This window comes from Marmota monax, unplaced genomic scaffold (assembly GCF_021218885.2).
Source record: "Marmota monax isolate L192 unplaced genomic scaffold, Marmota_monax_Labrador192_F-V1.1 WCK01_AAM20220418_F8-fsc00066, whole genome shotgun sequence".
NCBI lineage: Eukaryota > Metazoa > Chordata > Mammalia > Rodentia > Sciuridae > Marmota > Marmota monax.
The window spans coordinates 7,286,882-7,310,049 of record NW_026692805.1 but is presented as its reverse complement, the minus strand read 5'-3'; the positions used below and the strand labels follow the sequence as shown (position 1 = coordinate 7,310,049).

The window sequence follows — 23,168 nt, the reverse complement described above, 5'->3', positions numbered from 1 at the left end:
AGAGAGAAAGAATTTTTTAGTTTTCGGTGGACACAACATCTTTATTTTATTTTTATGTGGTGCTGAGGATGGAACCCAGCGCCCCGAGCATGCCAGACAAGCGCGCTACTGCTTGAGCCACATCCCCAGCCCAAGATTTGTGCTTCTTAATACCAATTTTGGTTCTAAATGTGTTACCAGATGACATCAATACTACCCTGAGTGAAAGAGGCTTGGCTACGGTGTGCTCTGAGCTCCAGAGATATTGGAGTCAAAATGGTAGAAAATTAGGTTTTATTGAAAGTCAGTTTTGAAGGAAAATGGAAGAAATCTATGGTTCCAAAAGTTCCCCCTTTGCAATCCCTGAAGGTGAGCAGAACTGTTAAAGAGACAGTGAAGTGAGATCAGAAATTGGAAATGCACCTGTGGATATTTAGTTGTCTGTGCTACACAGGTTTGAGGAAGTATGGTCCTCTCTCTAAGCCTCTAAGCTTCTTTGTCATGCCAGTCAAGAGTGGGGGTTGTAGCTCTTCATTCTCCATTCTCAGCAGGAGGAATTTGTTCCCAATTCAGAAAAGGGACCCCTAGATTTATCTGTTCAGTATTTGCTGAAAGTGTGCCTGGCATCCTGGGTTTGATCCCCACCAATGGGAGAAAAAAGTGCTGCAGTATAGAATTAGGAGTGCGTAGAAAGACATAGGCAATTCTCTGGAAGGGCCTGACCATCTGCTTCCCCAAATAAGCCAACATATACTATATCTGTTATTTTAATATATAAATATATATTTATTTTGAGTGCTGGTGATTGAACCTAGGGTCTCACACATGATAGATAAGCACTTTACCACTGAACAACATCCCAGCTTCCTTAACTGTTATTTTTTTAAAAGACATATATTTAGTTGTAAATGGACCTTTATTTTATTTATTTATATGTGGTGCTGAGAATCGAACCCGGGGCCTCACGCATGCTAGGCAAACACTCTACCACTGAGCCACAGCCCCATCCCCTCTGAACTGTTATTCTTGAATAACAGTTTTTAATGTTTCCCAAATCAATAACAAAGTGCTACATGAAAAATTGTCAATAGTATGTTTATAAGACACAATTTGGCTTATTAGATCTTTTTCCTTTCAAATTCCAGAGAACAGTATTCATTAAACAGATATTTATTGAGCATCTAGTATAGTTCAGAAAATGTAATAGATCCTAGAAACAACAGCAGTAAATAAAATAGATGGTGTCTTTTCTTATCAAACATGTATTTTCTGGCCAGTATATCAATTTCTTAGGCTTTTTAAAAACATATTAAAATGTGTGACACCTCAAAACTTTCTTTCACAGACAACATCGAATGTTATAGGGGAGCTTAAGTCAGAAATGAACTGGAGATCAGCATTCTACTTTCATCTCATTTAGATTATTCCCTATTGTTCCCCAAACAGTAGTGAAGCAAACCTGCACCAGCCTGAAAATGTTTTGATAAAAGCACTGATTTTATTCCCTGTTGCTCTGTAAAACACATGAAATTGGAATCCCATTGAAATATCTGTGTGTTGCATTTACTTCTGCGTGTGAATTTATGTGAATGAAAATGATTTAAGTAAGGGAACAGCTGCAATAGACAGTAATAGAGTTTAATATTCAATATTCCTTATGGTATCATTTTCGTACATTGCTGGTTATTACTATTTCTTAGGACAGTGTAAGCTTATAAAGCAATTATATCAAAAAAATCTTATCATGAGTGCTGTGCTTTCTTTGTAATACTAGCAAGAAGCCTTTTGTCCTGACAGGGTTTAACTAAAGAATTATATGAAGACAGAAGAGCTCAATTCAGCTTCCCATAAGGCGTAAGACATGATTTTGCTGCTGTTGTGCTTATATTAGGTTAGGAAAACCTTCTCCCTGAACCGCTGGGGGAGTATGTGTAAATTATGTTACTATAAATATTGATATAAGCCTAGGACATCTTGCTGTCACGAATAAACCTTGAGCCAAAATAACGTGTTTGAGTTCTCCCCTTCCAGGTATATTTGTCACCCATGTAGTCCAGTCTGCAAGAATATCACAGAAAGATATTTTATTGTCTCTTCTTTAAGGGTTTATATACTTTCAGGTACATAAGATGAGAATTTGCAAAAGAAAACCTTATGTACTTTGGGCATCTTTCCTTCCCTTACGCATGAAAGTGTTGCACATTACTTTAATGTTTTCTTTAAATTTATTTGTTGACTTTCCTCTCTAGGTTTCATTTTAAAACCCTGCATTCCACTAACATTAGTCCCAGTGCAGCACTTCTATCATGCTAGATGCTACTTTCTCAATCTGTTTTGTTGACCTTTCAGGATTATCACCTTATTCTCAGAATGCTTCCTTACCTGCACTCTCTATTTTTCTACTACTCGAGTCTGGAGTCTGTCTGTTCTCTTTCCTTTAAGGGTTCTTTTATCCTGCTTCTTGTTTTATTGTTTCTCACAGCTTTACCTGCTCTCTTGCTAATCTCCACTCCATGATCATCTGTTACCGCCTACGCAGTTGGCCCTCCCTCTTCATGGGTTTCACATCTAGGGATTCAACCAACTGTCTCTGCAGTGGTCATGTACAGATTTTTTTTGGGGGTCATTATTCCCTAAACAATACAGTATAACAATTCTTTATATCACATTTACATTATTTTCATTATCATAAATAATGCATTATTATAAATAGAGATGATTTAAAGTGTACGGGAGAATGTTCTAGGCAAATATTATGCCATTTTATGCAAAAGGACTTGAGCATCCTTGGAGTTTGGTATGTGCAAGGGTCATGTATTCCTGTGGGTATCAAGGGATTATGACGAGTGGTGATTGGTGATGAATCCCCTAAAACTCTCTTGGAGCTCCAGATTCCTCCATCCAATTGCCCACAGACATATTCACTGGCATGTCTCTCAGGTTCCTAATTCCCAAGGCATGGCCATTGCTTCAGGAATAGAAGCCAGAGAGCTGGGATCTCTCTTGTGCTCTCAGGTGCCTTCACTGTGTCTCTAACTTTGGCCTTGGGAATCTTTCTCTACCCAGCCGACTCTTCTCCATTTTTCCTGCCATTGCTTGGATTCAGAGCCCATGTATTTCCCTGAAAGTTTCTGTACAGTCAGGCTGTCTCCCTCAGTTCGTGCTCTGCACTGCAGTAAGGGACATGTTTCTAGAAAGCAAGATACTCGTGTCAGTCCCTGCTGAAATCCCTTCATGAACTCCCGCATCTCCAGGAGAGATGTGAGCCCATCACACGCGCATAGGATGTGCGTGATCTGGAATCCATACCCTTTCATTCCCTCTGTGCAGTCTGCTGCAGCTCCTCAGTGCTCCTTTCTCAAACTCAACGTTGCCTTTCGATTTTGGTTTTCTCTCCCCAAATATTTCCATAGCCCTGTGTACCCACCTTCGTCCAGCAGCCCTGTCACTTATCATGGTTTCTTTCACTGGAACTGTTAATACTGAGACTGCCAGGAAGTTGTCCATCTACTGTGCTCTGATCTATCTGTCATGGATATCAATCCAGGGCCCAACATGTCAGTGAATGATGATGGTAACAGCCCTAGAATGTTGCATTAAAAAAAAAAAAAAAAGAACATAGTTAGTATTAGAGACTAGAGTTCTAAAATAACCATTGAACGAGGTAAGAAAATGAATTTTTGGCAGAGATTCTGCATTTTCTTTGCTTTCTTTCTTAGATCTCATGCTCTTCCTTAACTACCTTTAAACACATTTTATACCAGTGTAGTGACCTATGCCTATAATTCCAGCAATTGGGAGGGGTGAATCAAGGTTAGCTTGGACAACTTAAGGAGACCCTGTCTCAAAATCCAATTAAAAAGGGCTGTAGATGTAGCTCAGTGGTAGAACCACTTTTTTAGCATGTGCCAGGCCCTAAGTTCAATTCCTAGTACTGAAAAAAAAAAACAAACCAAAAAGTCATAAAGCAATCATTGTTTATTTTCAAAGAAATGGCTTCCCTGTGTTGTATGCTCCTGGAGGATGCTATAATTTTTTTTAGAAATGAATTTTTAAGTCCTGACATTCTTTTCCATTGTTTCAGCTTTGGAATGCACAAAGCAAAAAGAGAAAAATTGTATAGCTTACCCCAAAGGAAAAATTTGTTGAAGAATGAAATAAAGTGGGGGAGGCTGGGAGTAAATGCCTGACATCATTCCTTTAATATTGAAAATAACTTGTGTATGAGAATTATGCAGATTTTAAATAACTTAAGGATATTAATATTTGTAGAAATTACTGTAATTTAACATAGATTCCAGTTATTTTATTGTTTTCTGTTAGAAGTGATTTTATGTAAGCCTTCTCTAAGTTCTGGTAGGGAATATTACCATGTGAGTTTTTGAGTTAGACCCCATATTGAGGGATGTAGTCATCAAAGAATAAGAATGAATTAGAAGGAATTCTTTCTCTAGATTTGATCCTCTTAGAATTAGAAATCTGTATTAGAATAGAAAAAGGCCTAAAGTATCATTTATGGTTCTCTTCATTGTATGAATTAGGAATAGATGCTGAGAGGTCAAATGATTTGCTTAATGGTTTCGAGGCCAACACACTGACAGTAATTTAGAAGCAAGTTGTCCATGCCTCTTACACAGGTGAGCAGATCTAATCAATCATGTTGTTCAGGCAATCTATATCCCAGTTGTATTGGAAAGTAGCATACGAGGAAAGCATGGGCTGTAGTGTCAGACAGAATCAACTGATTTTGTTCTACAACATACAGGCACAATGACTTAGGGAGTTTATTTCACCTTTCTTGCTGTTGCCAGTAGGAATGTGGAGGAAGTTAAATGTTGTCCTACATGAAAGCAGAACCTGAAACTGTATCTTAAAACTCCCTCTACTCTCCCCCCAAAGTAAAACCTATCTTTTTATTATTTGCTTAGTATCCTTTGGATGCTGGCATTTTCTAGCACATATAATTGTAATCTAGGTTAAATGTCATTTGATTTCAACATGGTGCTATGTCCTCAGTTTTGAAGGCCTTCTTTCATGTAACCTAGTTTATCATTTTAAGGAAAATCTGAGTCATACACTTTTCTGAGGAATGAATTTATTAAGTAAATTATTCAGCCAGTGCCTGATCTCTACCAGGCATTGGGGATAAAATGGAAAAGAATATGCTCATAAAGTCTGAATATCAAATAATAAGATCTTGCTAATTGCTAACTAGGATCTAGTTTTAGATTGGCTGAAGGGGATTGGGGCCATACCTAGGCCAGCTTTTCAGTGTTTATAGTGGAGATGGTAGGATACATTTTCTTTATGTGAAAAATGTCATTTACCCACTAATGTAGATCAAAATGAGATTTTACTAAACCCTACAGAAATTGTATTAGTTTCTTTAGAAGAAATCAAGATTTTAACTTTTCTTAAGAAAAGGAGAATATGCCAAGTATATAATGAAAAGCATATTCACTGGACAGTATCCAGTTTTTTTGTTATTAAAAAGCATTTATTATTTTCTGATTATAAAAGTAATATGATTTGAATATATTTTCAAAAGCATACCATATTTACATTATTTTTAAATTTCAAGGTTATTCCCAATTTTTATACCTTTGTAAGTAATATTATGATAAATATTGATTTTTTTTCCCCCCTTGGGATAGTGACTACAAAGTGAAATAAATGCCTGGTCAAACAGCCAAAAAATATGATACTTTTTTACCTATCTTTTTAATTTCCAAATTACTTTAGCAAAACACTATCACTCTACCCTCCTACCAATATGGGTTATCTTGCTGCAACCTAGAGCTGCTTTGTTCTTTAACAGATAGAATCTCGCTAAGGATAGAGCTGAAGTTTGAAACAACTACTGCTGTTACTTGGGACTGAATTAGAGTGGAGATAAAGTTTACAGTTTAAGCAGCAAAGAGACAGTGTCATGAAAAGTGCTTTTCTGTTTACTATGGGTTCTTCTCATTAAGTTTAAATTTAATATGAGGATTTTAGGGCATGGGAGACCAAGCTTGGAGAGTGGTTATTCTGCCCTCACCTCTCTGTGCTGCTGCTATGCCACCTGACACATTTCTGTTTCTGATTGTCATTTTCTTGTAGGAAAAAAAAAAAAAAAGTCATCAGAAGATTTAAAACAACACTGTGTACCCCAATCAGTTTTTTTTTTAACTGCAGAAATTAAAAGGCATTATATGTTCTGTTAAATATTTATGTAGTCGACTATTGATGTCTTCATTTAAATCTGTCTTTTCAGATGCAAATTAGACACCGGTTGAGGTAGGGAGGTGTAAGATGTTTCCCATGAAAATGTTCAAGTGCATGATTCTTTGGAACAGCCATCTGATTGTTTTTGTCTAGAAATCCTGGATTTACTTTTTTTAGTAGATTATTATTTTGCTTTATAAAATTTTTCAATACCTTCTTGGAATATTTTGATATTTCTTAAATGAAGGAGGTTTTTAAAGATTTTTATCTTTTAGAAAATTAGTGTTATGTAGTTGATTTAAATTTATTTTTTAAGCAAATTGAGGATATATTTATGTTAAACTATGTCTTTAATGTATGTGCTCATTTAAAATCTCACACTTTCAAAAAAAACACTTGTCCTTAAAATTATAGAATATTAGTTTTATTTGTTGTTTGTTTTTACCTCCATAGAGTATCTTGGAACTTAGGCATTTTTTTTTCCATAAAATGTTCTTTTATTTCTTTACATCAGAGAACTTGAATATTTAATTTACTCTTCAGTAAAGCTGTCAGTTGTAATCTGCAATTTTTTAAAAAAAGAACCTAATAGAACAAATGCTCATTTCACAATTTAAACCTTATTGAATTTAATTCACTAACACTGCAAGTTTATTATTCTCCTGCAGTTTGACGTGCCTCCAATTGTAATTGTGTTGACCCTTCAATGCATTAAATCTCCCCAGTGCTTATCAAACTGGTCTACAATTTGGAACTTCATTAAATATCTCATTTATATTAAACACACCATAGCTTCTAACAGAAATAATAATTTGTTCAGACAAAGCAAGACAGTTTCAGTTTCATCCATTTCGAATATAGAGGCTTCTCACACTTGGCCTTGGTGCCCTGTTCCTGCCTGTGCCTGGCATATACCCGCCTTGGTCTGACTGGCACCGAAGCCTCATAAGAAGTTAGTCCACGAAGTTAAGCTCAGAGCATGAGTAGTGACAGTTGTAGTTAAGTGTACTTTGCTTTTCCTTGAAGCAGAGTTGTTTCAAGGTCTTATTTACCTAAATGTCTTATTTTATATGGAGACTTGGACTTGTAAGACACAGCAGTTTTAAGGAGTGCCACATACTATTTTAATGTGTAATCATAGAAAATGACCTGCATTTTTTGCTCATTTAGTAGATTGCATGTTTGTTAAACACTCTTATCTGTGTATTTTACCAGAATATTTGGTCTTTATTTCCATATTATTCTGTATACTGTTAAAGTGCTTATTTCATTTATTAGAATAAATATTATTCTAAGATGATACAATGGTTATTCTGAGTTTCTACTAGAAGAAATTTAAATTCATTATATTATTGAAAACACTTCAGCTGACAAATGGAGGAGCTAGTAATTCTACCAGCACACAGGCAAAAGTGTGGTAATTGTTAGAAATATTTACATTCTGTATGTAATAAAGCTATATCCCAAGTCCAGCTTCTATTCTGATAAAGCATGTCTTTTACAGAACAATATTTAGTAAGGAATTATGAATTAAACTATAACTTAAATTGACTTCAATAGATACTAACAGTGAAATTGAAAAAAATAATCAACCAGATAAGATTTTTTAAAAAAGCTTTTAATATGCATATTTTTTTTCTCTGATGGTTGAAATCTGACAGAACTTCATGGGAGGCATTGTCTAAAGTGGCACAGAAAGTTGGTCATTAGGCAGAGCTGTCATCACAAATTATTTTGGTACAGGGTGAAAAGTTCTAGTTCATTTGGTACCCAGTTGGATACAGGCCTTGGGCAAGTTGTTATAATTCCCCCATGCTGCTAATGGGCCTCCAGGACTGATTTTCCCTTGCCCCCTCTTTCTGTATAGCTAAAGTCACCTGGGAGCCCCCCTGGATCTGAGCTGCCCATTGAAACAGTGTTGGATGATAGAGAACGAAGAATTTCCCATTCCCTTTACAGTGGAATCGAGGGACTTGATGAATCACCCACAAGAAATGCTGCACTCAGTAGGATAATGGGTGAGTCAGGTAAAACTCTGTTTATCTAATCTTATGTTTATGCTTTCATTGGTTCACTGAGAGGTTATTAATGTAATATTAATGTAAAGGAGACCCATGTTTCCAAGAGGAAAGAGAACAGGTTCATTATAATCATTCAGGAAGCATTAATGTGAAAAGAGTAAATCAATACATCGATTTGTTAAGTGAGTTTCAGAGCCCATAATGTGTGGAAAGAGGAAAAAGGAAAAGGATCATAAAGAAATTTTTTTGTTGTTGTTCTTCAGTGATCAAGATATTCTTAGCTTGTTGGAGATGACCAGTGACGCTCTATTTTTAAAAATGTAAAAATTTAGTGGTTTATGGCAACAGGATTTAAAGTTATATGTCATTCACTGCTTAGAGGAAGAGGAAAAAAATATGTATACATATGGTTATGCACCTTTATTAAATATTCATATTTATTTTGTTTATACTAATTAGGATAGTGATATCTTTTAATTGTGTTTCTACATTTTCAAAGCTTCATTCTCAAAATTCTATAACTAGTCTTCTGCATCCTTTGTTTGGATTCAACACCATACTGTCTGCATGGCCCCCAGTGGGTAATGAGGTTATTAGCACTTGCTCTGCAGCAGTTCAACTTTCTACTAACAGATCCAGTTAATAAAGACTTTCTCTGCCACAGGAATGGTTGGATTTGCAGAATTGCTCATCTTGGGATTAGTTTTCTGAGATTTTTCAAATTTAAAACATAAGTGGAGGTTTGATTAAAACAACAGCTGACAGAAAACACTGGTTTTACTGATATATTTTGCAAGGCTCTCATTTAAAATGAAAACCTAAATTTAACACCATTTTGAGTACATTTAATGCAGATTGAATACCCTTCAAGTTTCCATTATGAGACTTCATTGAAATAAGAATTTGTTGAGTTCATCAGTGGGTGTTTATGGAAAGCCTGCTATTGGCAAGACGTTGTGAATTTGCTTTTTGCTGTAGATACAAAGATGAGTAAGAAACAATCTCTAACTTTGGAGAACTTTCTACTGGGCATAATAGAAAAGATTATTGATATATGACTAGTAGAATTTTCTGTTGTTCTTTCTCTAATACCTCTAGCTTTCTCATTTGGAAAAATTGCTAATAAACTCTGGATTTCTTATCTTGGTACATGTAGAGCTAACATGTGCCAGGTCTCTGGTTTTACTCTGTTGGCATTTTCTTTTTATTTGCTTGTCATAAGAGAAATTCAGGGCAGGATGCTTCGCCTGTTGGTTTGAACACCAGTTGGGTGAAAGGCCTTGTGCGTAGTTTATCACACGTATTCTTTGCTTATTAATTATCACTCTCTTCACTGCAGTTGGGTTTTCCATACTTTCTTGGCTTTGGTGTAAAACTTTATCTGTGTTGAATTCTTTTCTATTGATGAAATTTTAGATCCCTTGAGAAAGAGTGTGTGTGCATGTATCCCTGGATCTGTGTGCATACAAAGTGATATGCTGTAATTTCCCCTTTGTTATAGGAACATAGGACTTGCCATACTGAATCAGACCATTGGTCCACCAGTTCCTGTAACCTGCATCCTGCCTCCAACCCCTGATGCTTCAGAGGAAGGCGAAAAACTAAAACTTTTTAAAAATCAAAAAAAAAAAAAAAATCCCAAAATTTTCACCTAGTGACTTGTGGAAATGCTGTATATATATGGGTTGAGGATTTTTTGTTTTCTCCATAGTCTGTCACCCTGATTTTATTTTATTTTATTTTTTTTCAGCTGTGACTGTGTTAGTCCTCTTCAGCCTGCATTCTAGTTGACATTGTTTCCCCTTCCCTCAGCTAGATATGTAATGAGTTCTTATATTCTAGATGCCTTCCTATGGCAAGAATTACCAGCCTAGTTCTGTATCTGGTGATATATTGTACATGTCCTTTGGCTGGGGAGTGACAGATTTATTATTGTTTGATGGTAGGCCAAATTGATGTGTGATTTACGTATTTCTTTAAGACAACTTGTTTACACGTTATACTAGAAAGTGGGGATCCTGTGCAGTTTTACCCTGAAGAATGTATATGCTTCATTTGATTGATCTTACATTTTGTGTATTTGAGACTTAGGCAGACTTTTACCTGTTTTTGTTCTAGTGTCATTGGCCCTAAGGTTCAGATGCTATTCATAAAGTTGCTTAACACACGAAGTTAGAAATCTTGTAAAAGATGTTACTTTGCAACCAAATACCAAAATACAGGATACCATATATAAATATGAGAGCACTGACCTTCCATTAGCCTACATTAATAGCAGTGGTATTTATTGATTTGCACAGTGTCTAGGAGCATAGAAATTTCTCACACAGATCCTGTTTAATTAATGGTTGTTTTCTGTACATTTAGAATCACTCCAGTGTGATCATTGTGGACATGATGCTATTGACTGCATTTTCTGGTATGTTAGGAAGAGAACATTATATGGAAATTCCAGAGGATTACATTCAGAACTGATTATTTCATGTGAACAGGGCAAATTTTCACACACAATATTCCCTAAGTAAGACTGGACCAGAGTTTTGAGGCCTTGTGATCTATTTCTTTGGTAACACATCCCAGAAGAGAAGCTTCTACAAAATAACACCAAAAAAAAAAAAAAAAAAAAAAGGAGCAGACTTTGCACTTGGAGGGATGTCAGATGTCATCAGTCACACACCTTCTCACTTGCCAGATAAAGGAACTCAGTCCCAACATCCCATGATGATTTTTGTTTTTATTTTGTTTTTGGCTGTTTCTGCTTTCTAAAAATAGCCCTCTCAGGGGGAATGCTGAGATCACACAGTAACTGGGAGTGACATTCATGTCATCCATTCCTTATTCACATCAATTTAAAAGTGTCCAGTCCTGAGGTAAAGGCACTAGTTTTTAAAATCTATTCCATCCCACATCCATTGTGATCTAAAAGTTAAAGAAGTTCACGTTTGAAATGACCTTAGAAACTATGTAATCCATCCTTCATATCCTCTACTCAAGGAAGTTATGGACCAAAGAAATTAAGTGACTTAACTAAAACTGTACAGTTTCTGTGTTTCTGAATCAAAATTTGGATTTATAATTTTCTGGACCATGGGTCCCATATTTGTCACAAATGAATTGTGACCAAAGGCTAGATTTCTCCAAATGTCATCTGTTTTTACTGAATTCCTGCTGTCATGGATTTTAAAAGCAAAAATCTTGCGTATCTATCAAAAGAAATAACCTGTAGCGAGCCCACATAGGATTTCTTCCTTTGAAGAGGCTTGAAAAATGTCTTCTAATTTTTGGACTTGTCTTTATTAATTACAATAATGAAATAATAGGCATCGCTAATTTAACCAATACGTTTACTCCATAAAATACAGTACAAGTTGATATTTGAGGGCATCAAAACTTATATTTTCCCTCAACATTTTTATCTGAGCAAATTTTGTTTAAAGCAAAGCAGAAATTTGTTGTATCTATTTTAGAACTTATCTCAGTTGTCTGTATTCATACATTTGTGGTGAGTTGAAATTATGTTCAGAACATTTTCACCTTGTTAGAAATTTGACATAGAAAAATGGGATATTGATGTTATCAGTCATATCACTGGCATAATTTTCCTCATCTCATTTGTTTCTAGTCTTATGCATGATATTACATTCCATGTAAATTTACCAATGAATAAATGCTTAGTAAACAATAATTTTGTATCTCATTGTTTCACTCTTCTATAAGATATTGACGGGTTTACTTCTTATTTTGTCCATGGTGATTAACTAGCTGAGGACAAAGTACAGTTTTTTTCATCAAAAAACAGATGGAATTTTTCTCAAGTCACTCTTATAAGTTTTCAATCTCAGGATGTGCCAACTACTAGTAAACATAATTAAGAGATTATGATGTTATCTTGGTGGAGCTTGGTGGAAAGTATAGTTAAGTGGCTTAGTTGTTCACTACTCCAATTGATTCTTGGAGCCAAATCCCCAAACTATTCCCAGCCAACATGCTGAGAAGTGAAAAGTTAATGGAAAATATGAGTAATCAAATCTTGTTAAGTATTAATCTTCACAATGATGGGTGAGAGAAAAACATCAAATTGTTTTTTTAATATAGTCCTTGACATTTAATATGTAAGAAATCTTGGATCATTTAGGGTACAATATTTCTATTCTAAACAACATTAGAAAATAGAATTATCACATGAACCAATCAGTGTTTCATATCGCTTATTAGAGATCACTCAGGATATATTGTGTTTTTGAAAGAATTTTAGTTTTTGTGTTTAAAACTATATTATTATTTCTCTGTGATGTTTTCTTCAGTAAAATATGCTTGAGTGAAGACATGGTATTTAATGTTGTGGATAATGCCTCGTTGGTGTTAATTGTAGGTCAGGGATAACCCTCATTTTATAATTCTCTATACTTTTGAGGGGGAAAAACAGATCTTGAGGAGGATACAGTCTTTTGCTAATAGTGCTAAAATGCCCTACTTAACCTATAAATGGTATTTTGGTGAACAGGTTTCTATACTAATATTCCAAATCTTGTGTAGGAAGAAATAAATTATTTGAAATCAAGAAAGGGAAATGATTACATGTTCCATTTGATTTATGTTTGTATCATGAGCATTCATATAAAGCTGCCAGTTTTTATAGTTATACAAACTGGTACATTTGAAATCAAAGTAGAAAGTTTTTCTTGATAAGATGCCAAGTAGAGGTTTCAATGAACATGTAGTGTTTCTTTACTAGAGTAGTCAATGCTAAATAATGAATGCATTTGAAATTTCTAGCAAGTTTACTTTTGTGGATTATCCTGGAGAAATACAGCTTAAATATTTTTTTTTCTTTGCTGAAGTGTCTTGAAAAATATATTCTGTACTCAATAAGCCTTTCTAGAGCACACCCTACATTCCTATGGATGTTTTCTTTTTTTGTATTTTATTTATTTATATGCGGTACCCAGTGCCTCATACATGCCGGGCAAGTGTGCTAGTGCTCAGCCCCAGCCCCAGCCCTGCATGTTTTCTTTTAAAGTTAGATCTGAGGGTAATATTAAAATGTTACTGAATTCTCTATACATTGCTGTGGTGGTATGTAAAACCAATAATTTTTAATGAAAGGAAAGTGCTCCCCGTGTAAAATGGTGGTGGATTTTACTTGGATAGGAACCCAAATATAGCTGATTTAGGTGATTTGGAAATTAAACTTAAAACTAGAGCTTTCCTATGCTATGAGGTGGACAGAGAAATTGTCAGAGCTGTTTCCTTTGTTGGGAACCCAGGTTGTGAACTTCATATCATGAGGATATTACTTTGAATATAGCCTCTCACAAGGTATCCACGTGGATCAAAAGCCTTGGCAATACATTGTTGCTGAGAAGAAGCATGGTATAAGATTTTGGGAAGAATCTACAAGAACTGTAGGTGATTTTTGGGAAAAAGATAACATCATCTGGACCCCAGCTTTATTATTCTAGAATCAGACCCTTGTAACATAATTCTGTCCTTATAAAGATTGTGACATGTAAATGACTGTTAATGCTGGTCTATGAACCTGAGCAAACTGTACTATGAGAAACTAAACAGTATAGATAGTTATGGGTCTTTCCTTACCAAGAACATTGTACACTTGATCTTAGCCAAAAGGCCGAGAAGCGATTACCAAGAACATTGTATCCTAACTGAATAAATAAAAATTTACCAGATCTATAGTCAGGGCCTTAAAACCTCAAGGGCAGTCAGAGTCTTCAGATCCTTTTTTTTTTTTTTTAATTTCAACTTTAACATCAATCCGTCACCTCCCCTCTCACAAGCCTTGATTCTATGCTTACTCCTCTTTGAAGCATCACGTGAATGTACTGTGAGCTTAAAGACAAATGCCATCATTTCTTCTGGCAGAAAAGATAATATTCATTATTGAAAACCCAACTCTGATGCTTACTTTTGTTGAGGTCACCAGCGCTCCCTATGCCCAGCTACCAAGGCAATTACCAACGCCATGTGAATGCCACAGAACCTTTGATATGATACGCACACCAGTTTCTGCTGAGTGCCTTCCTCCTTATTTGCCTGTGAGCTCTTTGGACAGAGATTATGTCTTACAGTACCTCTCCAGGGTAGTAGCCCAATGAATGAATGGATGAATGATTGATGTACATTAATAGGGCTTTCCTCTAAATTTCCTGGTAAAAATTTTCAAAGAACTTTTCATAGCTTAGAATTGGCATAGCAGTTTCATATTAGAAGACATTTTGATGATTATCTTTGGCTGTAGGTAACTTAAAAGCAGATAAATTGTATACTGTGCCCAGAGCTACATAGCTGTGGTGTCAGAAGTAATAACAGACTTGAGGCTTCTGTTTGACAATTATTGATGAGGGATAAATGTGCCAAATTCTATTTTGTTCTACCAGGTTTAACAGATATGTGGAAGTTTAGGCATTTTCTAATTTAGCAAAGTATTAAAATGAATAGGCATAGCAGTTAAATAGATGTCTAGAATTTTTCTTTTTCTTTTTCCATTGGACAGGTAAATACCAGTTGTCCCCTACTGTGAATATGCCCCAAGATGACACTATCATTATAGAAGATGACAGGTTGCCCATGCTTCCTCCACATCTCTCTGACCAGTCCTCTTCCAGCTCCCATGATGATGTGGGATTCACGATGACAGATGCTGGCACGTGGGTTAAGGCTGCAATCAGTGATTCAGCTGACTGGTAAGTTCGTAGTCCATGTTTGAAAAACATTAGTTAATTGTGGTTGCATTTTATTTTATGTTTTCTATGGCTTATCTATGAGCCCAGTTCATTTATTTTTTATAGCTTTTTTCAATTTTCATGTTCTTAATGATTATATACTACAAACCTGTAAACTTGCTCAGGTATTTTAGCCTTTAAGTACTATAATTAGTAATTTAGCTAAAACAACAACAGAACTAACCCTACTCATTTGCTTTCACATTTTGTTATTTATTTTAGATTTCTGTTGACATTGTATTTTTATACAATAAATAAATTGTATTCAAATCCCCAATTTACTTTCTGAAATTAGATGCAAAACTAATAGTCAATGTGTACCAGAGATGGGGGGAGACTTTATTAAAGGTTTTTTTTTTTTTTTTTTTTTTTTTTTTTTTTGTAGAGAGTTGTAACGAAACTGTTTAAAATCTTTTGCCTTTGTTTTTAACATTTTGTGATTTTTGAGAAATTCTCATTCCATTTTTTTCTGCCATATCTTTGAGAGTAGGAGAAAGCACTTCATATTTTTGAGCCAGTGTGTGGCTCACAAATGTGGATGGGTACCCTAATCCACATCAATAAACAAAAGGAAAGTCCCTCTCAGAGATAACTCATAAGATTGGAGAGATCATTAGCAAGAATCTGTGAAGCATTAAACCAGAATTTTCCTATTTCCATTTCTCTGGGATCTTTCATAAGCACATAAGTAAAACTGTATTTAAATGTTGTGTCATTTTTCCCTCACTACTTATCAGTTTCTACTTCCTACTCTTTCCCTGACTTGAGTCAACGTTAAATGTCAGATACAAGGTATTCAGAGGACTGATTATTTGTGTTTACATTTTAGCAATGATTTTAACAAGGCAAACCACTCCCCTAGTCGTCTTCTCCCACTCACCAGATGAAATCATAAAAACATAGTTCATTCATTCACCTGTCAGTTTTGCAGATGTTCTCTTGGAATAACTTCACCTGTTATTTGGGCCCTTGGAAAGTTCATCTCTGGCTTTTTTTTTTCTTTTTAAATTCTCTTTTTGAAAATACAGTATATAAAAATAGAGCTCTGCTAAGCCTACATAATAGCTCAGCTTTGAATGAGTTTTTTTTTTTTTTTTGGTTGAATATAGCGGGGGTGACTACAATATACAGTAAAAACCCATTTGAACTGTTCAGATGCTGTTACATTGCTGCAGTTTATGTCGCTTTCTGAAAGCGAGAGCAGTAGCAGAGAGAGTTAAGGTTTAGATCTGTGCGGTATTCATCTTGGGGACAAAAGCCTTTGAATCTCCACCATGATGAGAAATTGTGGGGGTGGCCATAGGAATAGATCTATTTGGGGCTTTATGAAGCACTGCATTGATGAACAGAAATAAATAACGTGTAGGGATAGATTGTGTTATTGATTTCCCTAAGGGGGATTTGCAAAAATGGTAAGGACTGGTGTGATTTTGCTGTGGGGAATGTGGGGCAAAGGAAAGAATATGAATGAAGGGTTATCCAAACAAGAATGGCAGCTGTTCTGCATCACAGCAGAAAATGTAAGCTTCTCCAGTCTGACAATATCTCCCTAATCTTTGATGAAAATGTTAGGAAAACAAAAGGGCAATAAGACAGGATTAATAACTGGAATTTTAATAACACTGGGGGTCAGGATATGGTTACATTCTTCAAAGAATCATCTGTCAGTCCTGCAGTCTAACTATTTAAATATTTCAGTATACTGTTTATTTGTCTGAAATTAGTTTAATGGATATATTGATAGGGAAGAATTAATTATGTTATGGTTTGAGAATATTTAGTTATTTTAAGACTCTTATTAACTCACAAACTCATTTGACATTTTGAATTGTGTATATTTACAGTTCATTTCACAATTGTGGAAGGCTAAATATGTCAAATGGCTAAACTTCTAATTTGTAACCTAATAAAATATGCTTTTCCCAATCCATCAATTAATTCCGGAAACAGTAATAGTTTTTTAAGGGGGAAAAAGGCATAGCAGCAATTCTAATTTTAATTACAATATAAACTTTGAGGATATAAAATTAGTTGTAAATATACTTTATGGGAACATTAGGCAACATGGGCAGCTATAATTTATAATTCTTTGAAACATCTTTGCCAATATTTTCTTTTAAAATTCTATTTCAAATTCATTCCATCCACAAGCTTGATGCCTTCTTGGTGTTCAGGTTTTTGAAGTGTTCTGCATATTACCCTTCCCCACGCAATGGTTTGCTAAACATGTACCGGATGATTGAAGAGATCTACTTTCAATATATAAAAGAATATAAAAGAGCTACTATTATTGAAAATACATTATTTCCAATTTGATGCTACAAAATTGAGGGATAGTGAGTTTTAATTTTCCACTTCTAAAACTGTGTTTCTTGAGTAAACTCTTTGTACTCTGGAAATTATAAGCCATCTATCCCAGAGCAGAGTATGTAGAGGTAAAGGGGCACTCGGGACTTCAAAATAAACATGACCCTACTTCTTGGAACATCAAATTTATTGAGAGTTTTTTTTTTTTGGGGGGGGGATGTGATATTGTTTTTAAAACGGAATTATTTAGAGGAGAATAACAACAAAATGACATTTATTGAGTATGGTATTTTGCAAAACTGTGAAACAAAACTGTTTTTGCCTTGGATTAAACTCCTAGTCTTTCTGGGTTTATCTTCTCTTTTCTGTATATTTCACCCGAGGTAGGGTGAGGCAAGAAGGTGCTCTGGAGGCAAAATTTAAGGAAGGCTCACTGTCAGATGTTAATGCTATGCTTCTATGACCTTGAAAGTGAATACTTCCTTAAATTCTGGGTTCCATACACCCTGTATTTCACCCTTGGGTCCTCTCTGTGTTTGGTGGAAAAGATTGTCCAATTCTTTTATGTGGGTTTTTAGGACACCATCATTTGCATTACTTTATAATTTGAGACTGATAGTTATCATTGGGTAATAGTAACTTATTTTCTTCAGTGTTCAGGAGTTTACAAAGGGCTTTCATCTTAAGTTCAAATTATCTTATTAGATGGTTAGGAAGCTGTTCTCCTGTTGAGCATATTAAGGCATATTGGTTCAAAACTACATGGCCCCTCACCCAGTGGTAGAGATTTTTCTCTGGTACCATACTTTTCACATCTTTCAGTTTAGCTATTCTTTAAAAACTCATTTTATGCACAGCAAATATTTGTTTTTTATTCCATCCAAACCAGATCACTGTCCTTTCACCAGTATGAATGACAATTCTTGTAAAGCTATAAAGGCTTAAAGAAGCTTGCTTCCATCAGAAATGTATGGAAGTCTATCATAAATTCAGCCGACTTAATGGAAGTGTCCCCTCACATCCTCAGTATGTTTAGTTGGCTCTAGTGGAGTGTTCTCTGGTCAGATAGGTAAGGTGGCTCTACCCTGTAAAGGAGAGTTGGTATACTTATTTACTGAGCATGTCCATACTAAGGGAAAAACATTTCCATGGTATGAACTATGCTTAGAACACCTGGTGATGCTTTTTAAAATGTTCACAGATTTTTACACATGAGAGTGATTCAATGTCATCTCCAGCCACTTCCGCTGGAAAAACACTTTGGAATATATCTTGTTACCAGTGATTTGCCATATGCTTTCCTATCATCTCCATTTGAGCCACTGAGTTGGTGCCACCCAAATCAAATGTCATCTAAACTTAGTTTTGCTTTTCCTGACTCCTTCATATACTGTTAATTCTCTCATCTGTGCATCCACAGCATCTGTTTCATGCTTTAAGTTTACACAGTATTTTTCTTATGAACTTGTAGAACTTATGAACTTAGCTTCTTATTTTGACCTTTGTCTACCCAGCACAACACTTTAATCAGGATATGTTTTGATAGAGGTCTATTGAATTTTTAGTTGATTAACTATTTCAGAGAAACAATAGCCTCATGAAACTGCCCATAAAGGTGTTTTTTTTTTTTTCCTTTTTTTTTTATCCCCTTTTCCAGAAATACATGATAAAGACAGAAAAGAGGATGAGGACACATTTTTTTTGGAACTTCTATCCAGTTACAGTTTATATGGTCACTTTTTTGTGTCAGTCTATGTATGTAGTATATGCCAGGTTTTCTCAAATATTGAATCCTTCCAGTATCTGGCTCATTTTTACTTTTATTTATTTTTTCAGAGCTGGGGAATTGAACCAAAGGCATCTTGCTTCTTAGGCAAGTGCTCTACCACTGACCTACCCCTTAGTCTTTTCTTAAAATTTTTTAGTTCTGGGTGTCGGACCCAGGGCTGCTTTACCACTGAGCTACAATTCCTTTCAATTTTATTTTGAGACAGTCTTTTACTAAATTGCCTTCTTTGTTTTGAACTGGCAATCCTGCTGCCCAGCCTGTGAGACTACAGGTGTGTACCACCATGCCTGCACTTAACCCTTCTTTGTTAATAATCACTTAGAAATAGTGATTTGTCAAACAGAGTGAAAAAACAGAAAGGTAAAGGAGAAAATTCACAGATAGACTCTGGATGTTAAATTAATTTTGTATATTTCCATCACCACCTATTTCAGCCACAGTTTTATTAATAAACTTCATTAGTGTCATTCAGCTTAAATTGTTTTGATAAATACACACATACACAATTATATGCATATACCTTCTTATACACACAAAGTATGTATAAATTTTCTTCAATTTGATGTCTTCTATTTTTAGTAAATACTTTTATGTTTATCTTTCTTTTCATACCAGCTCTTTGAGTCCAGATGTTGATCCAGTACTTGCTTTTCAACGGGAAGGATTTGGACGCCAGAGTATGTCAGAAAAACGCACAAAGCAATTTTCAGATGCCAGTCAATTGGATTTCGTTAAAACGCGAAAATCAAAAAGCATGGATTTAGGTAGTGAGTACAATCTCCATGAATCTTTATCTAAATAAGGTTTAGATGCTTTCAGGATAAAATTGGTAGTCCCAAACACATGTCTGTTTACTTTGAGCAATAAAGAAAATAAATGTGAAATGTGGCAATTTGGCAAAAATTAGTTTTCCTCTGAGTTTGAGATAACTATATTACTCCTAAGTGGCATGTTTTCATAATATGCAATATGGTAATATGTTTTCTTATGAGAAAGGAAACAAGCACATGGGCATATCATGCTATATTCCTGTATCTTCATTTTTAAATCTGAAATGTTTTTAACACTTTTGGCTATTTAAAAAACAATTTAATTGAAATTGTATTTGGTTTGTTGTGGGATGTTTGACCAGAAGACAAAAATTTTGGAGAGAAACCATTATCTCAATCCATGTCTGGAATTTGGTACTTTATGATATCTTCCTTTCATTGCTATCCTTTAAGGTTTATTTAATAGAACCTCTTTGTGTTTTGAGAATTAAGACATTTAATCAAATTAATAATAATAATTTGAGAGGATATTTATTGTAGAAAGTAATGAGAGCAAATGAGAGGAGGAAAATAACAATAATTGTTCAATCAGACACCAATCAGGTAGTGTCTCTTTTTAAATCCAAATCCACAAAAAAAATAATAATAATTAAATTTGTAAAGTGAATGATTTAAAAAAAATTGTTAATCAAGTGTGCCTTATACCGTTCTCTGGCTGTTTGTACTTCAAGACTAAAAGCATTAATTTATCAGATGCATATAAGAAAAATTTGGCGATGCATTGCCTTGGCTAATTATGATATGCTAACATATAAATAACACACGTCTGTGAAATGAAATGACTGGCATATTGCATGGAGACACTGCTTTTTTTTTCTCCTTTTATTTTTGATTATGAATGTTTGCTTGATGTTTCATATTATTTGCATGAAATATTACCTAAGAATTGTCACCTAACTGTAAAGATCTGGGAATGGTTGAAGCATGTTGGGCTGGGGACTAACTGGGCTAACCATTATACATTTACCTTTTAACAGTAGCTGACGAGACTAAACTCAATACAGTGGATGACCAGAAAGCAGGTAAGAATGGACAGTTAGGCTGTTGCCATAGAAACAGTGATCCAAGGAGCTTATCGCAGTTATAGAGCTGCCAATCATATTGCGTGTAAACATAAGTATTCCAGTCTTGTACAGATGTTTTCATTGTGGGAAATCAAATTGTATAATAAAGGAAAAATTTTCTCTTAGGACAGATTCATCAGTGGTATACATACTAAATGGAAATGCAATATAGTGCATTTACAATGTTAGAAACAATCTAGATTTTCTTCATTTTTTGAGATGGGGTCCACAGTCTGTTGAACTCCTGGGCTCACGCAGACTTCATCCTTAACCTCTTCAGTAGCTGGGGCTATATTCATATGCTGCCACACCTAGTTCCTAGATTTTTCTAATTATTGTGTAGGAATGTTTTATCCTCATTTAAGAAAACTTGTTCTCTATGGTAGAATCTGTTAAGTTTTTAAGTAATTTATGTGATGTCTAGGTTACATCCAATTTTCAAAGTGGTGATTTTGATTTGAAAGATAACATTACCAATATAAACATTTTTTACTACAGGAAACTGTACATGGTTGCTATCTTTGATCACTAAGAAAACCTTGGTTCTTTTTTGGATGTTTGGATTAATTTACAGTTAACTTGCATTGGAGTAGACAATATAATGCATATTGGCTCCATGTCTTTGTGAACTTGTTCTAAATTAATTGCTTATAAAAAACACTGCTAGGCCATTTCATAGAAATAGTGGATTATATTGAACTGGGTTTTATGTTGTACATTTTATGTTGTTATATGAAAAAAAAAGCGGAGGAAAGTCTTTAAATATAGTTTAAGGAATGTGCTTTGTTCAATTGAGCACTTGTGTTTCATTATTATAAGTTGGAATCATGTTTTAATTATTCTAGATCCAGGATAATTGAGTTACATCACTTAGCACTAATTAGCTTTAATTCACCTTTAACCTGCAGTAGTAATTAGTTTTAGCCTGCTTGAAAAAATGTGTATCCCACATACATATGTAAAGATTATTGTGGACGTGGTTGGAGTTATCATGTTCTGTAGAGTAAAAGATAGATTATAAAAATTACGTTCAATAAATCATAAGATTAACTGTATTGCAAGGCAATTAATTATAAACTCAGCCCTTACTAACTAGTTATTTTTTTATCAAATATAAAATTTACTGAAATTTTAAAGCAGGACTAAAGAAAAACATTATTTGATAGCTTACATATGTAAAATGGGAAATTAGTTTTTGAAGTTGTTAGTATTTTTAAAGAAGTAGCCCTTGTCTAAGTTAATGTTACTAAAAAACCCTGTTGAACTCCTCTAGCTAAAGGACATGATTTTGCCAATTAAGTAAAATAGGGAAAATATTTAATGTAACCAGGTCAAAGCTACTACAAGGAAAAGAACAATTTATTGTAATTTTAAAAATAATGATATCCAGACTTCAACTGAAAGCATTATGTAACTTTCCCAGTAAATAGGCAAATTTTATTATCTGATCAAAACATTTTTTTGTCTTTTAAAATATCATATCCTAGATGAAAAGAACATTTTTCTGTACTATCTGCAATCTTTTTTACCAAAATAAATTGGAAAGTCTTGACAAAAAATTATTATGTAGATATCAAAGTGCCTTTTGGGCTATTGGTTTTAGATCTACATTAATAAAACTTTTAACCTGGGTTTTTTCCACCCAATTTTAGTAAACACGTTTTTAGTTATTTTTCTTTCTTCATTTCATTTGAATTTTCAAGATTATCATGATTTTATTCTTGTCCAAGGGTTTTGGGGAGAGTTGTAATTGCATTTTAGCATAGATCATCTGTCTTGTTCTAAGCCTTTCCTAATGAAAACTGAATTCAATTTTCCTTTGACCCTTGCAAAAGACATTAGTCACTGTTTTTGAGTTTTTTTTTCATTGATTTTTGGCAAGAGGGGTAGTAATAAGTAGAAATAGAGAAACAGATCTAAGGCTGGGATATAACTCAGTGGTGTAGTGTTTGCCTAGCACATGCAAGGCCCTGAGTTAGATCCACAGGAATGCAAACAAAACAAAACAGATATAGAGAAGAAAATATGATTGTGATTTCATTCTTTATTCCCAGATCGAGGGTTTGAAAGTAGTTGTAGACAGTGAAATAATAAATGGGTGTGGGCATACGTTCCAGTGAAATTTTTCAGGTTTGGCCCTTGATTTGCCAGTCCCTGTCATACAGTGACACATTATAGAGTTGATCTTTTATGTAACTGTTTATTTTAAAGAATATCAACCATATGTA

At 34.6% G+C, this 23,168-nt stretch overlaps 1 protein-coding gene across 24 annotated transcripts in view; it reads left to right on the top strand.

Moving 5' to 3' along the window:
- Window positions 1-23,168, top strand: part of Pard3 (par-3 family cell polarity regulator) — a 667,456-nt gene that overhangs the window by 425,403 nt on the left and 218,885 nt on the right. For 6 of the 24 annotated variants that reach the window (XM_058580585.1, XM_046448314.2, XM_058580584.1 and 3 more), the window contains 4 exons: window positions 8,054-8,213; window positions 14,722-14,911; window positions 19,662-19,813; window positions 20,854-20,898. In XM_058580585.1, coding sequence (XP_058436568.1) covers window positions 8,054-8,213; window positions 14,722-14,911; window positions 19,662-19,813; window positions 20,854-20,898 — 547 coding nt within the window. The remainder of the gene's footprint in view (window positions 1-8,053; window positions 8,214-14,721; window positions 14,912-19,661; window positions 19,814-20,853; window positions 20,899-23,168) is intronic. The other 18 variants (XM_058580588.1, XM_046448326.2, XM_046448325.2 and 15 more) reach the window with 8 other exon arrangements.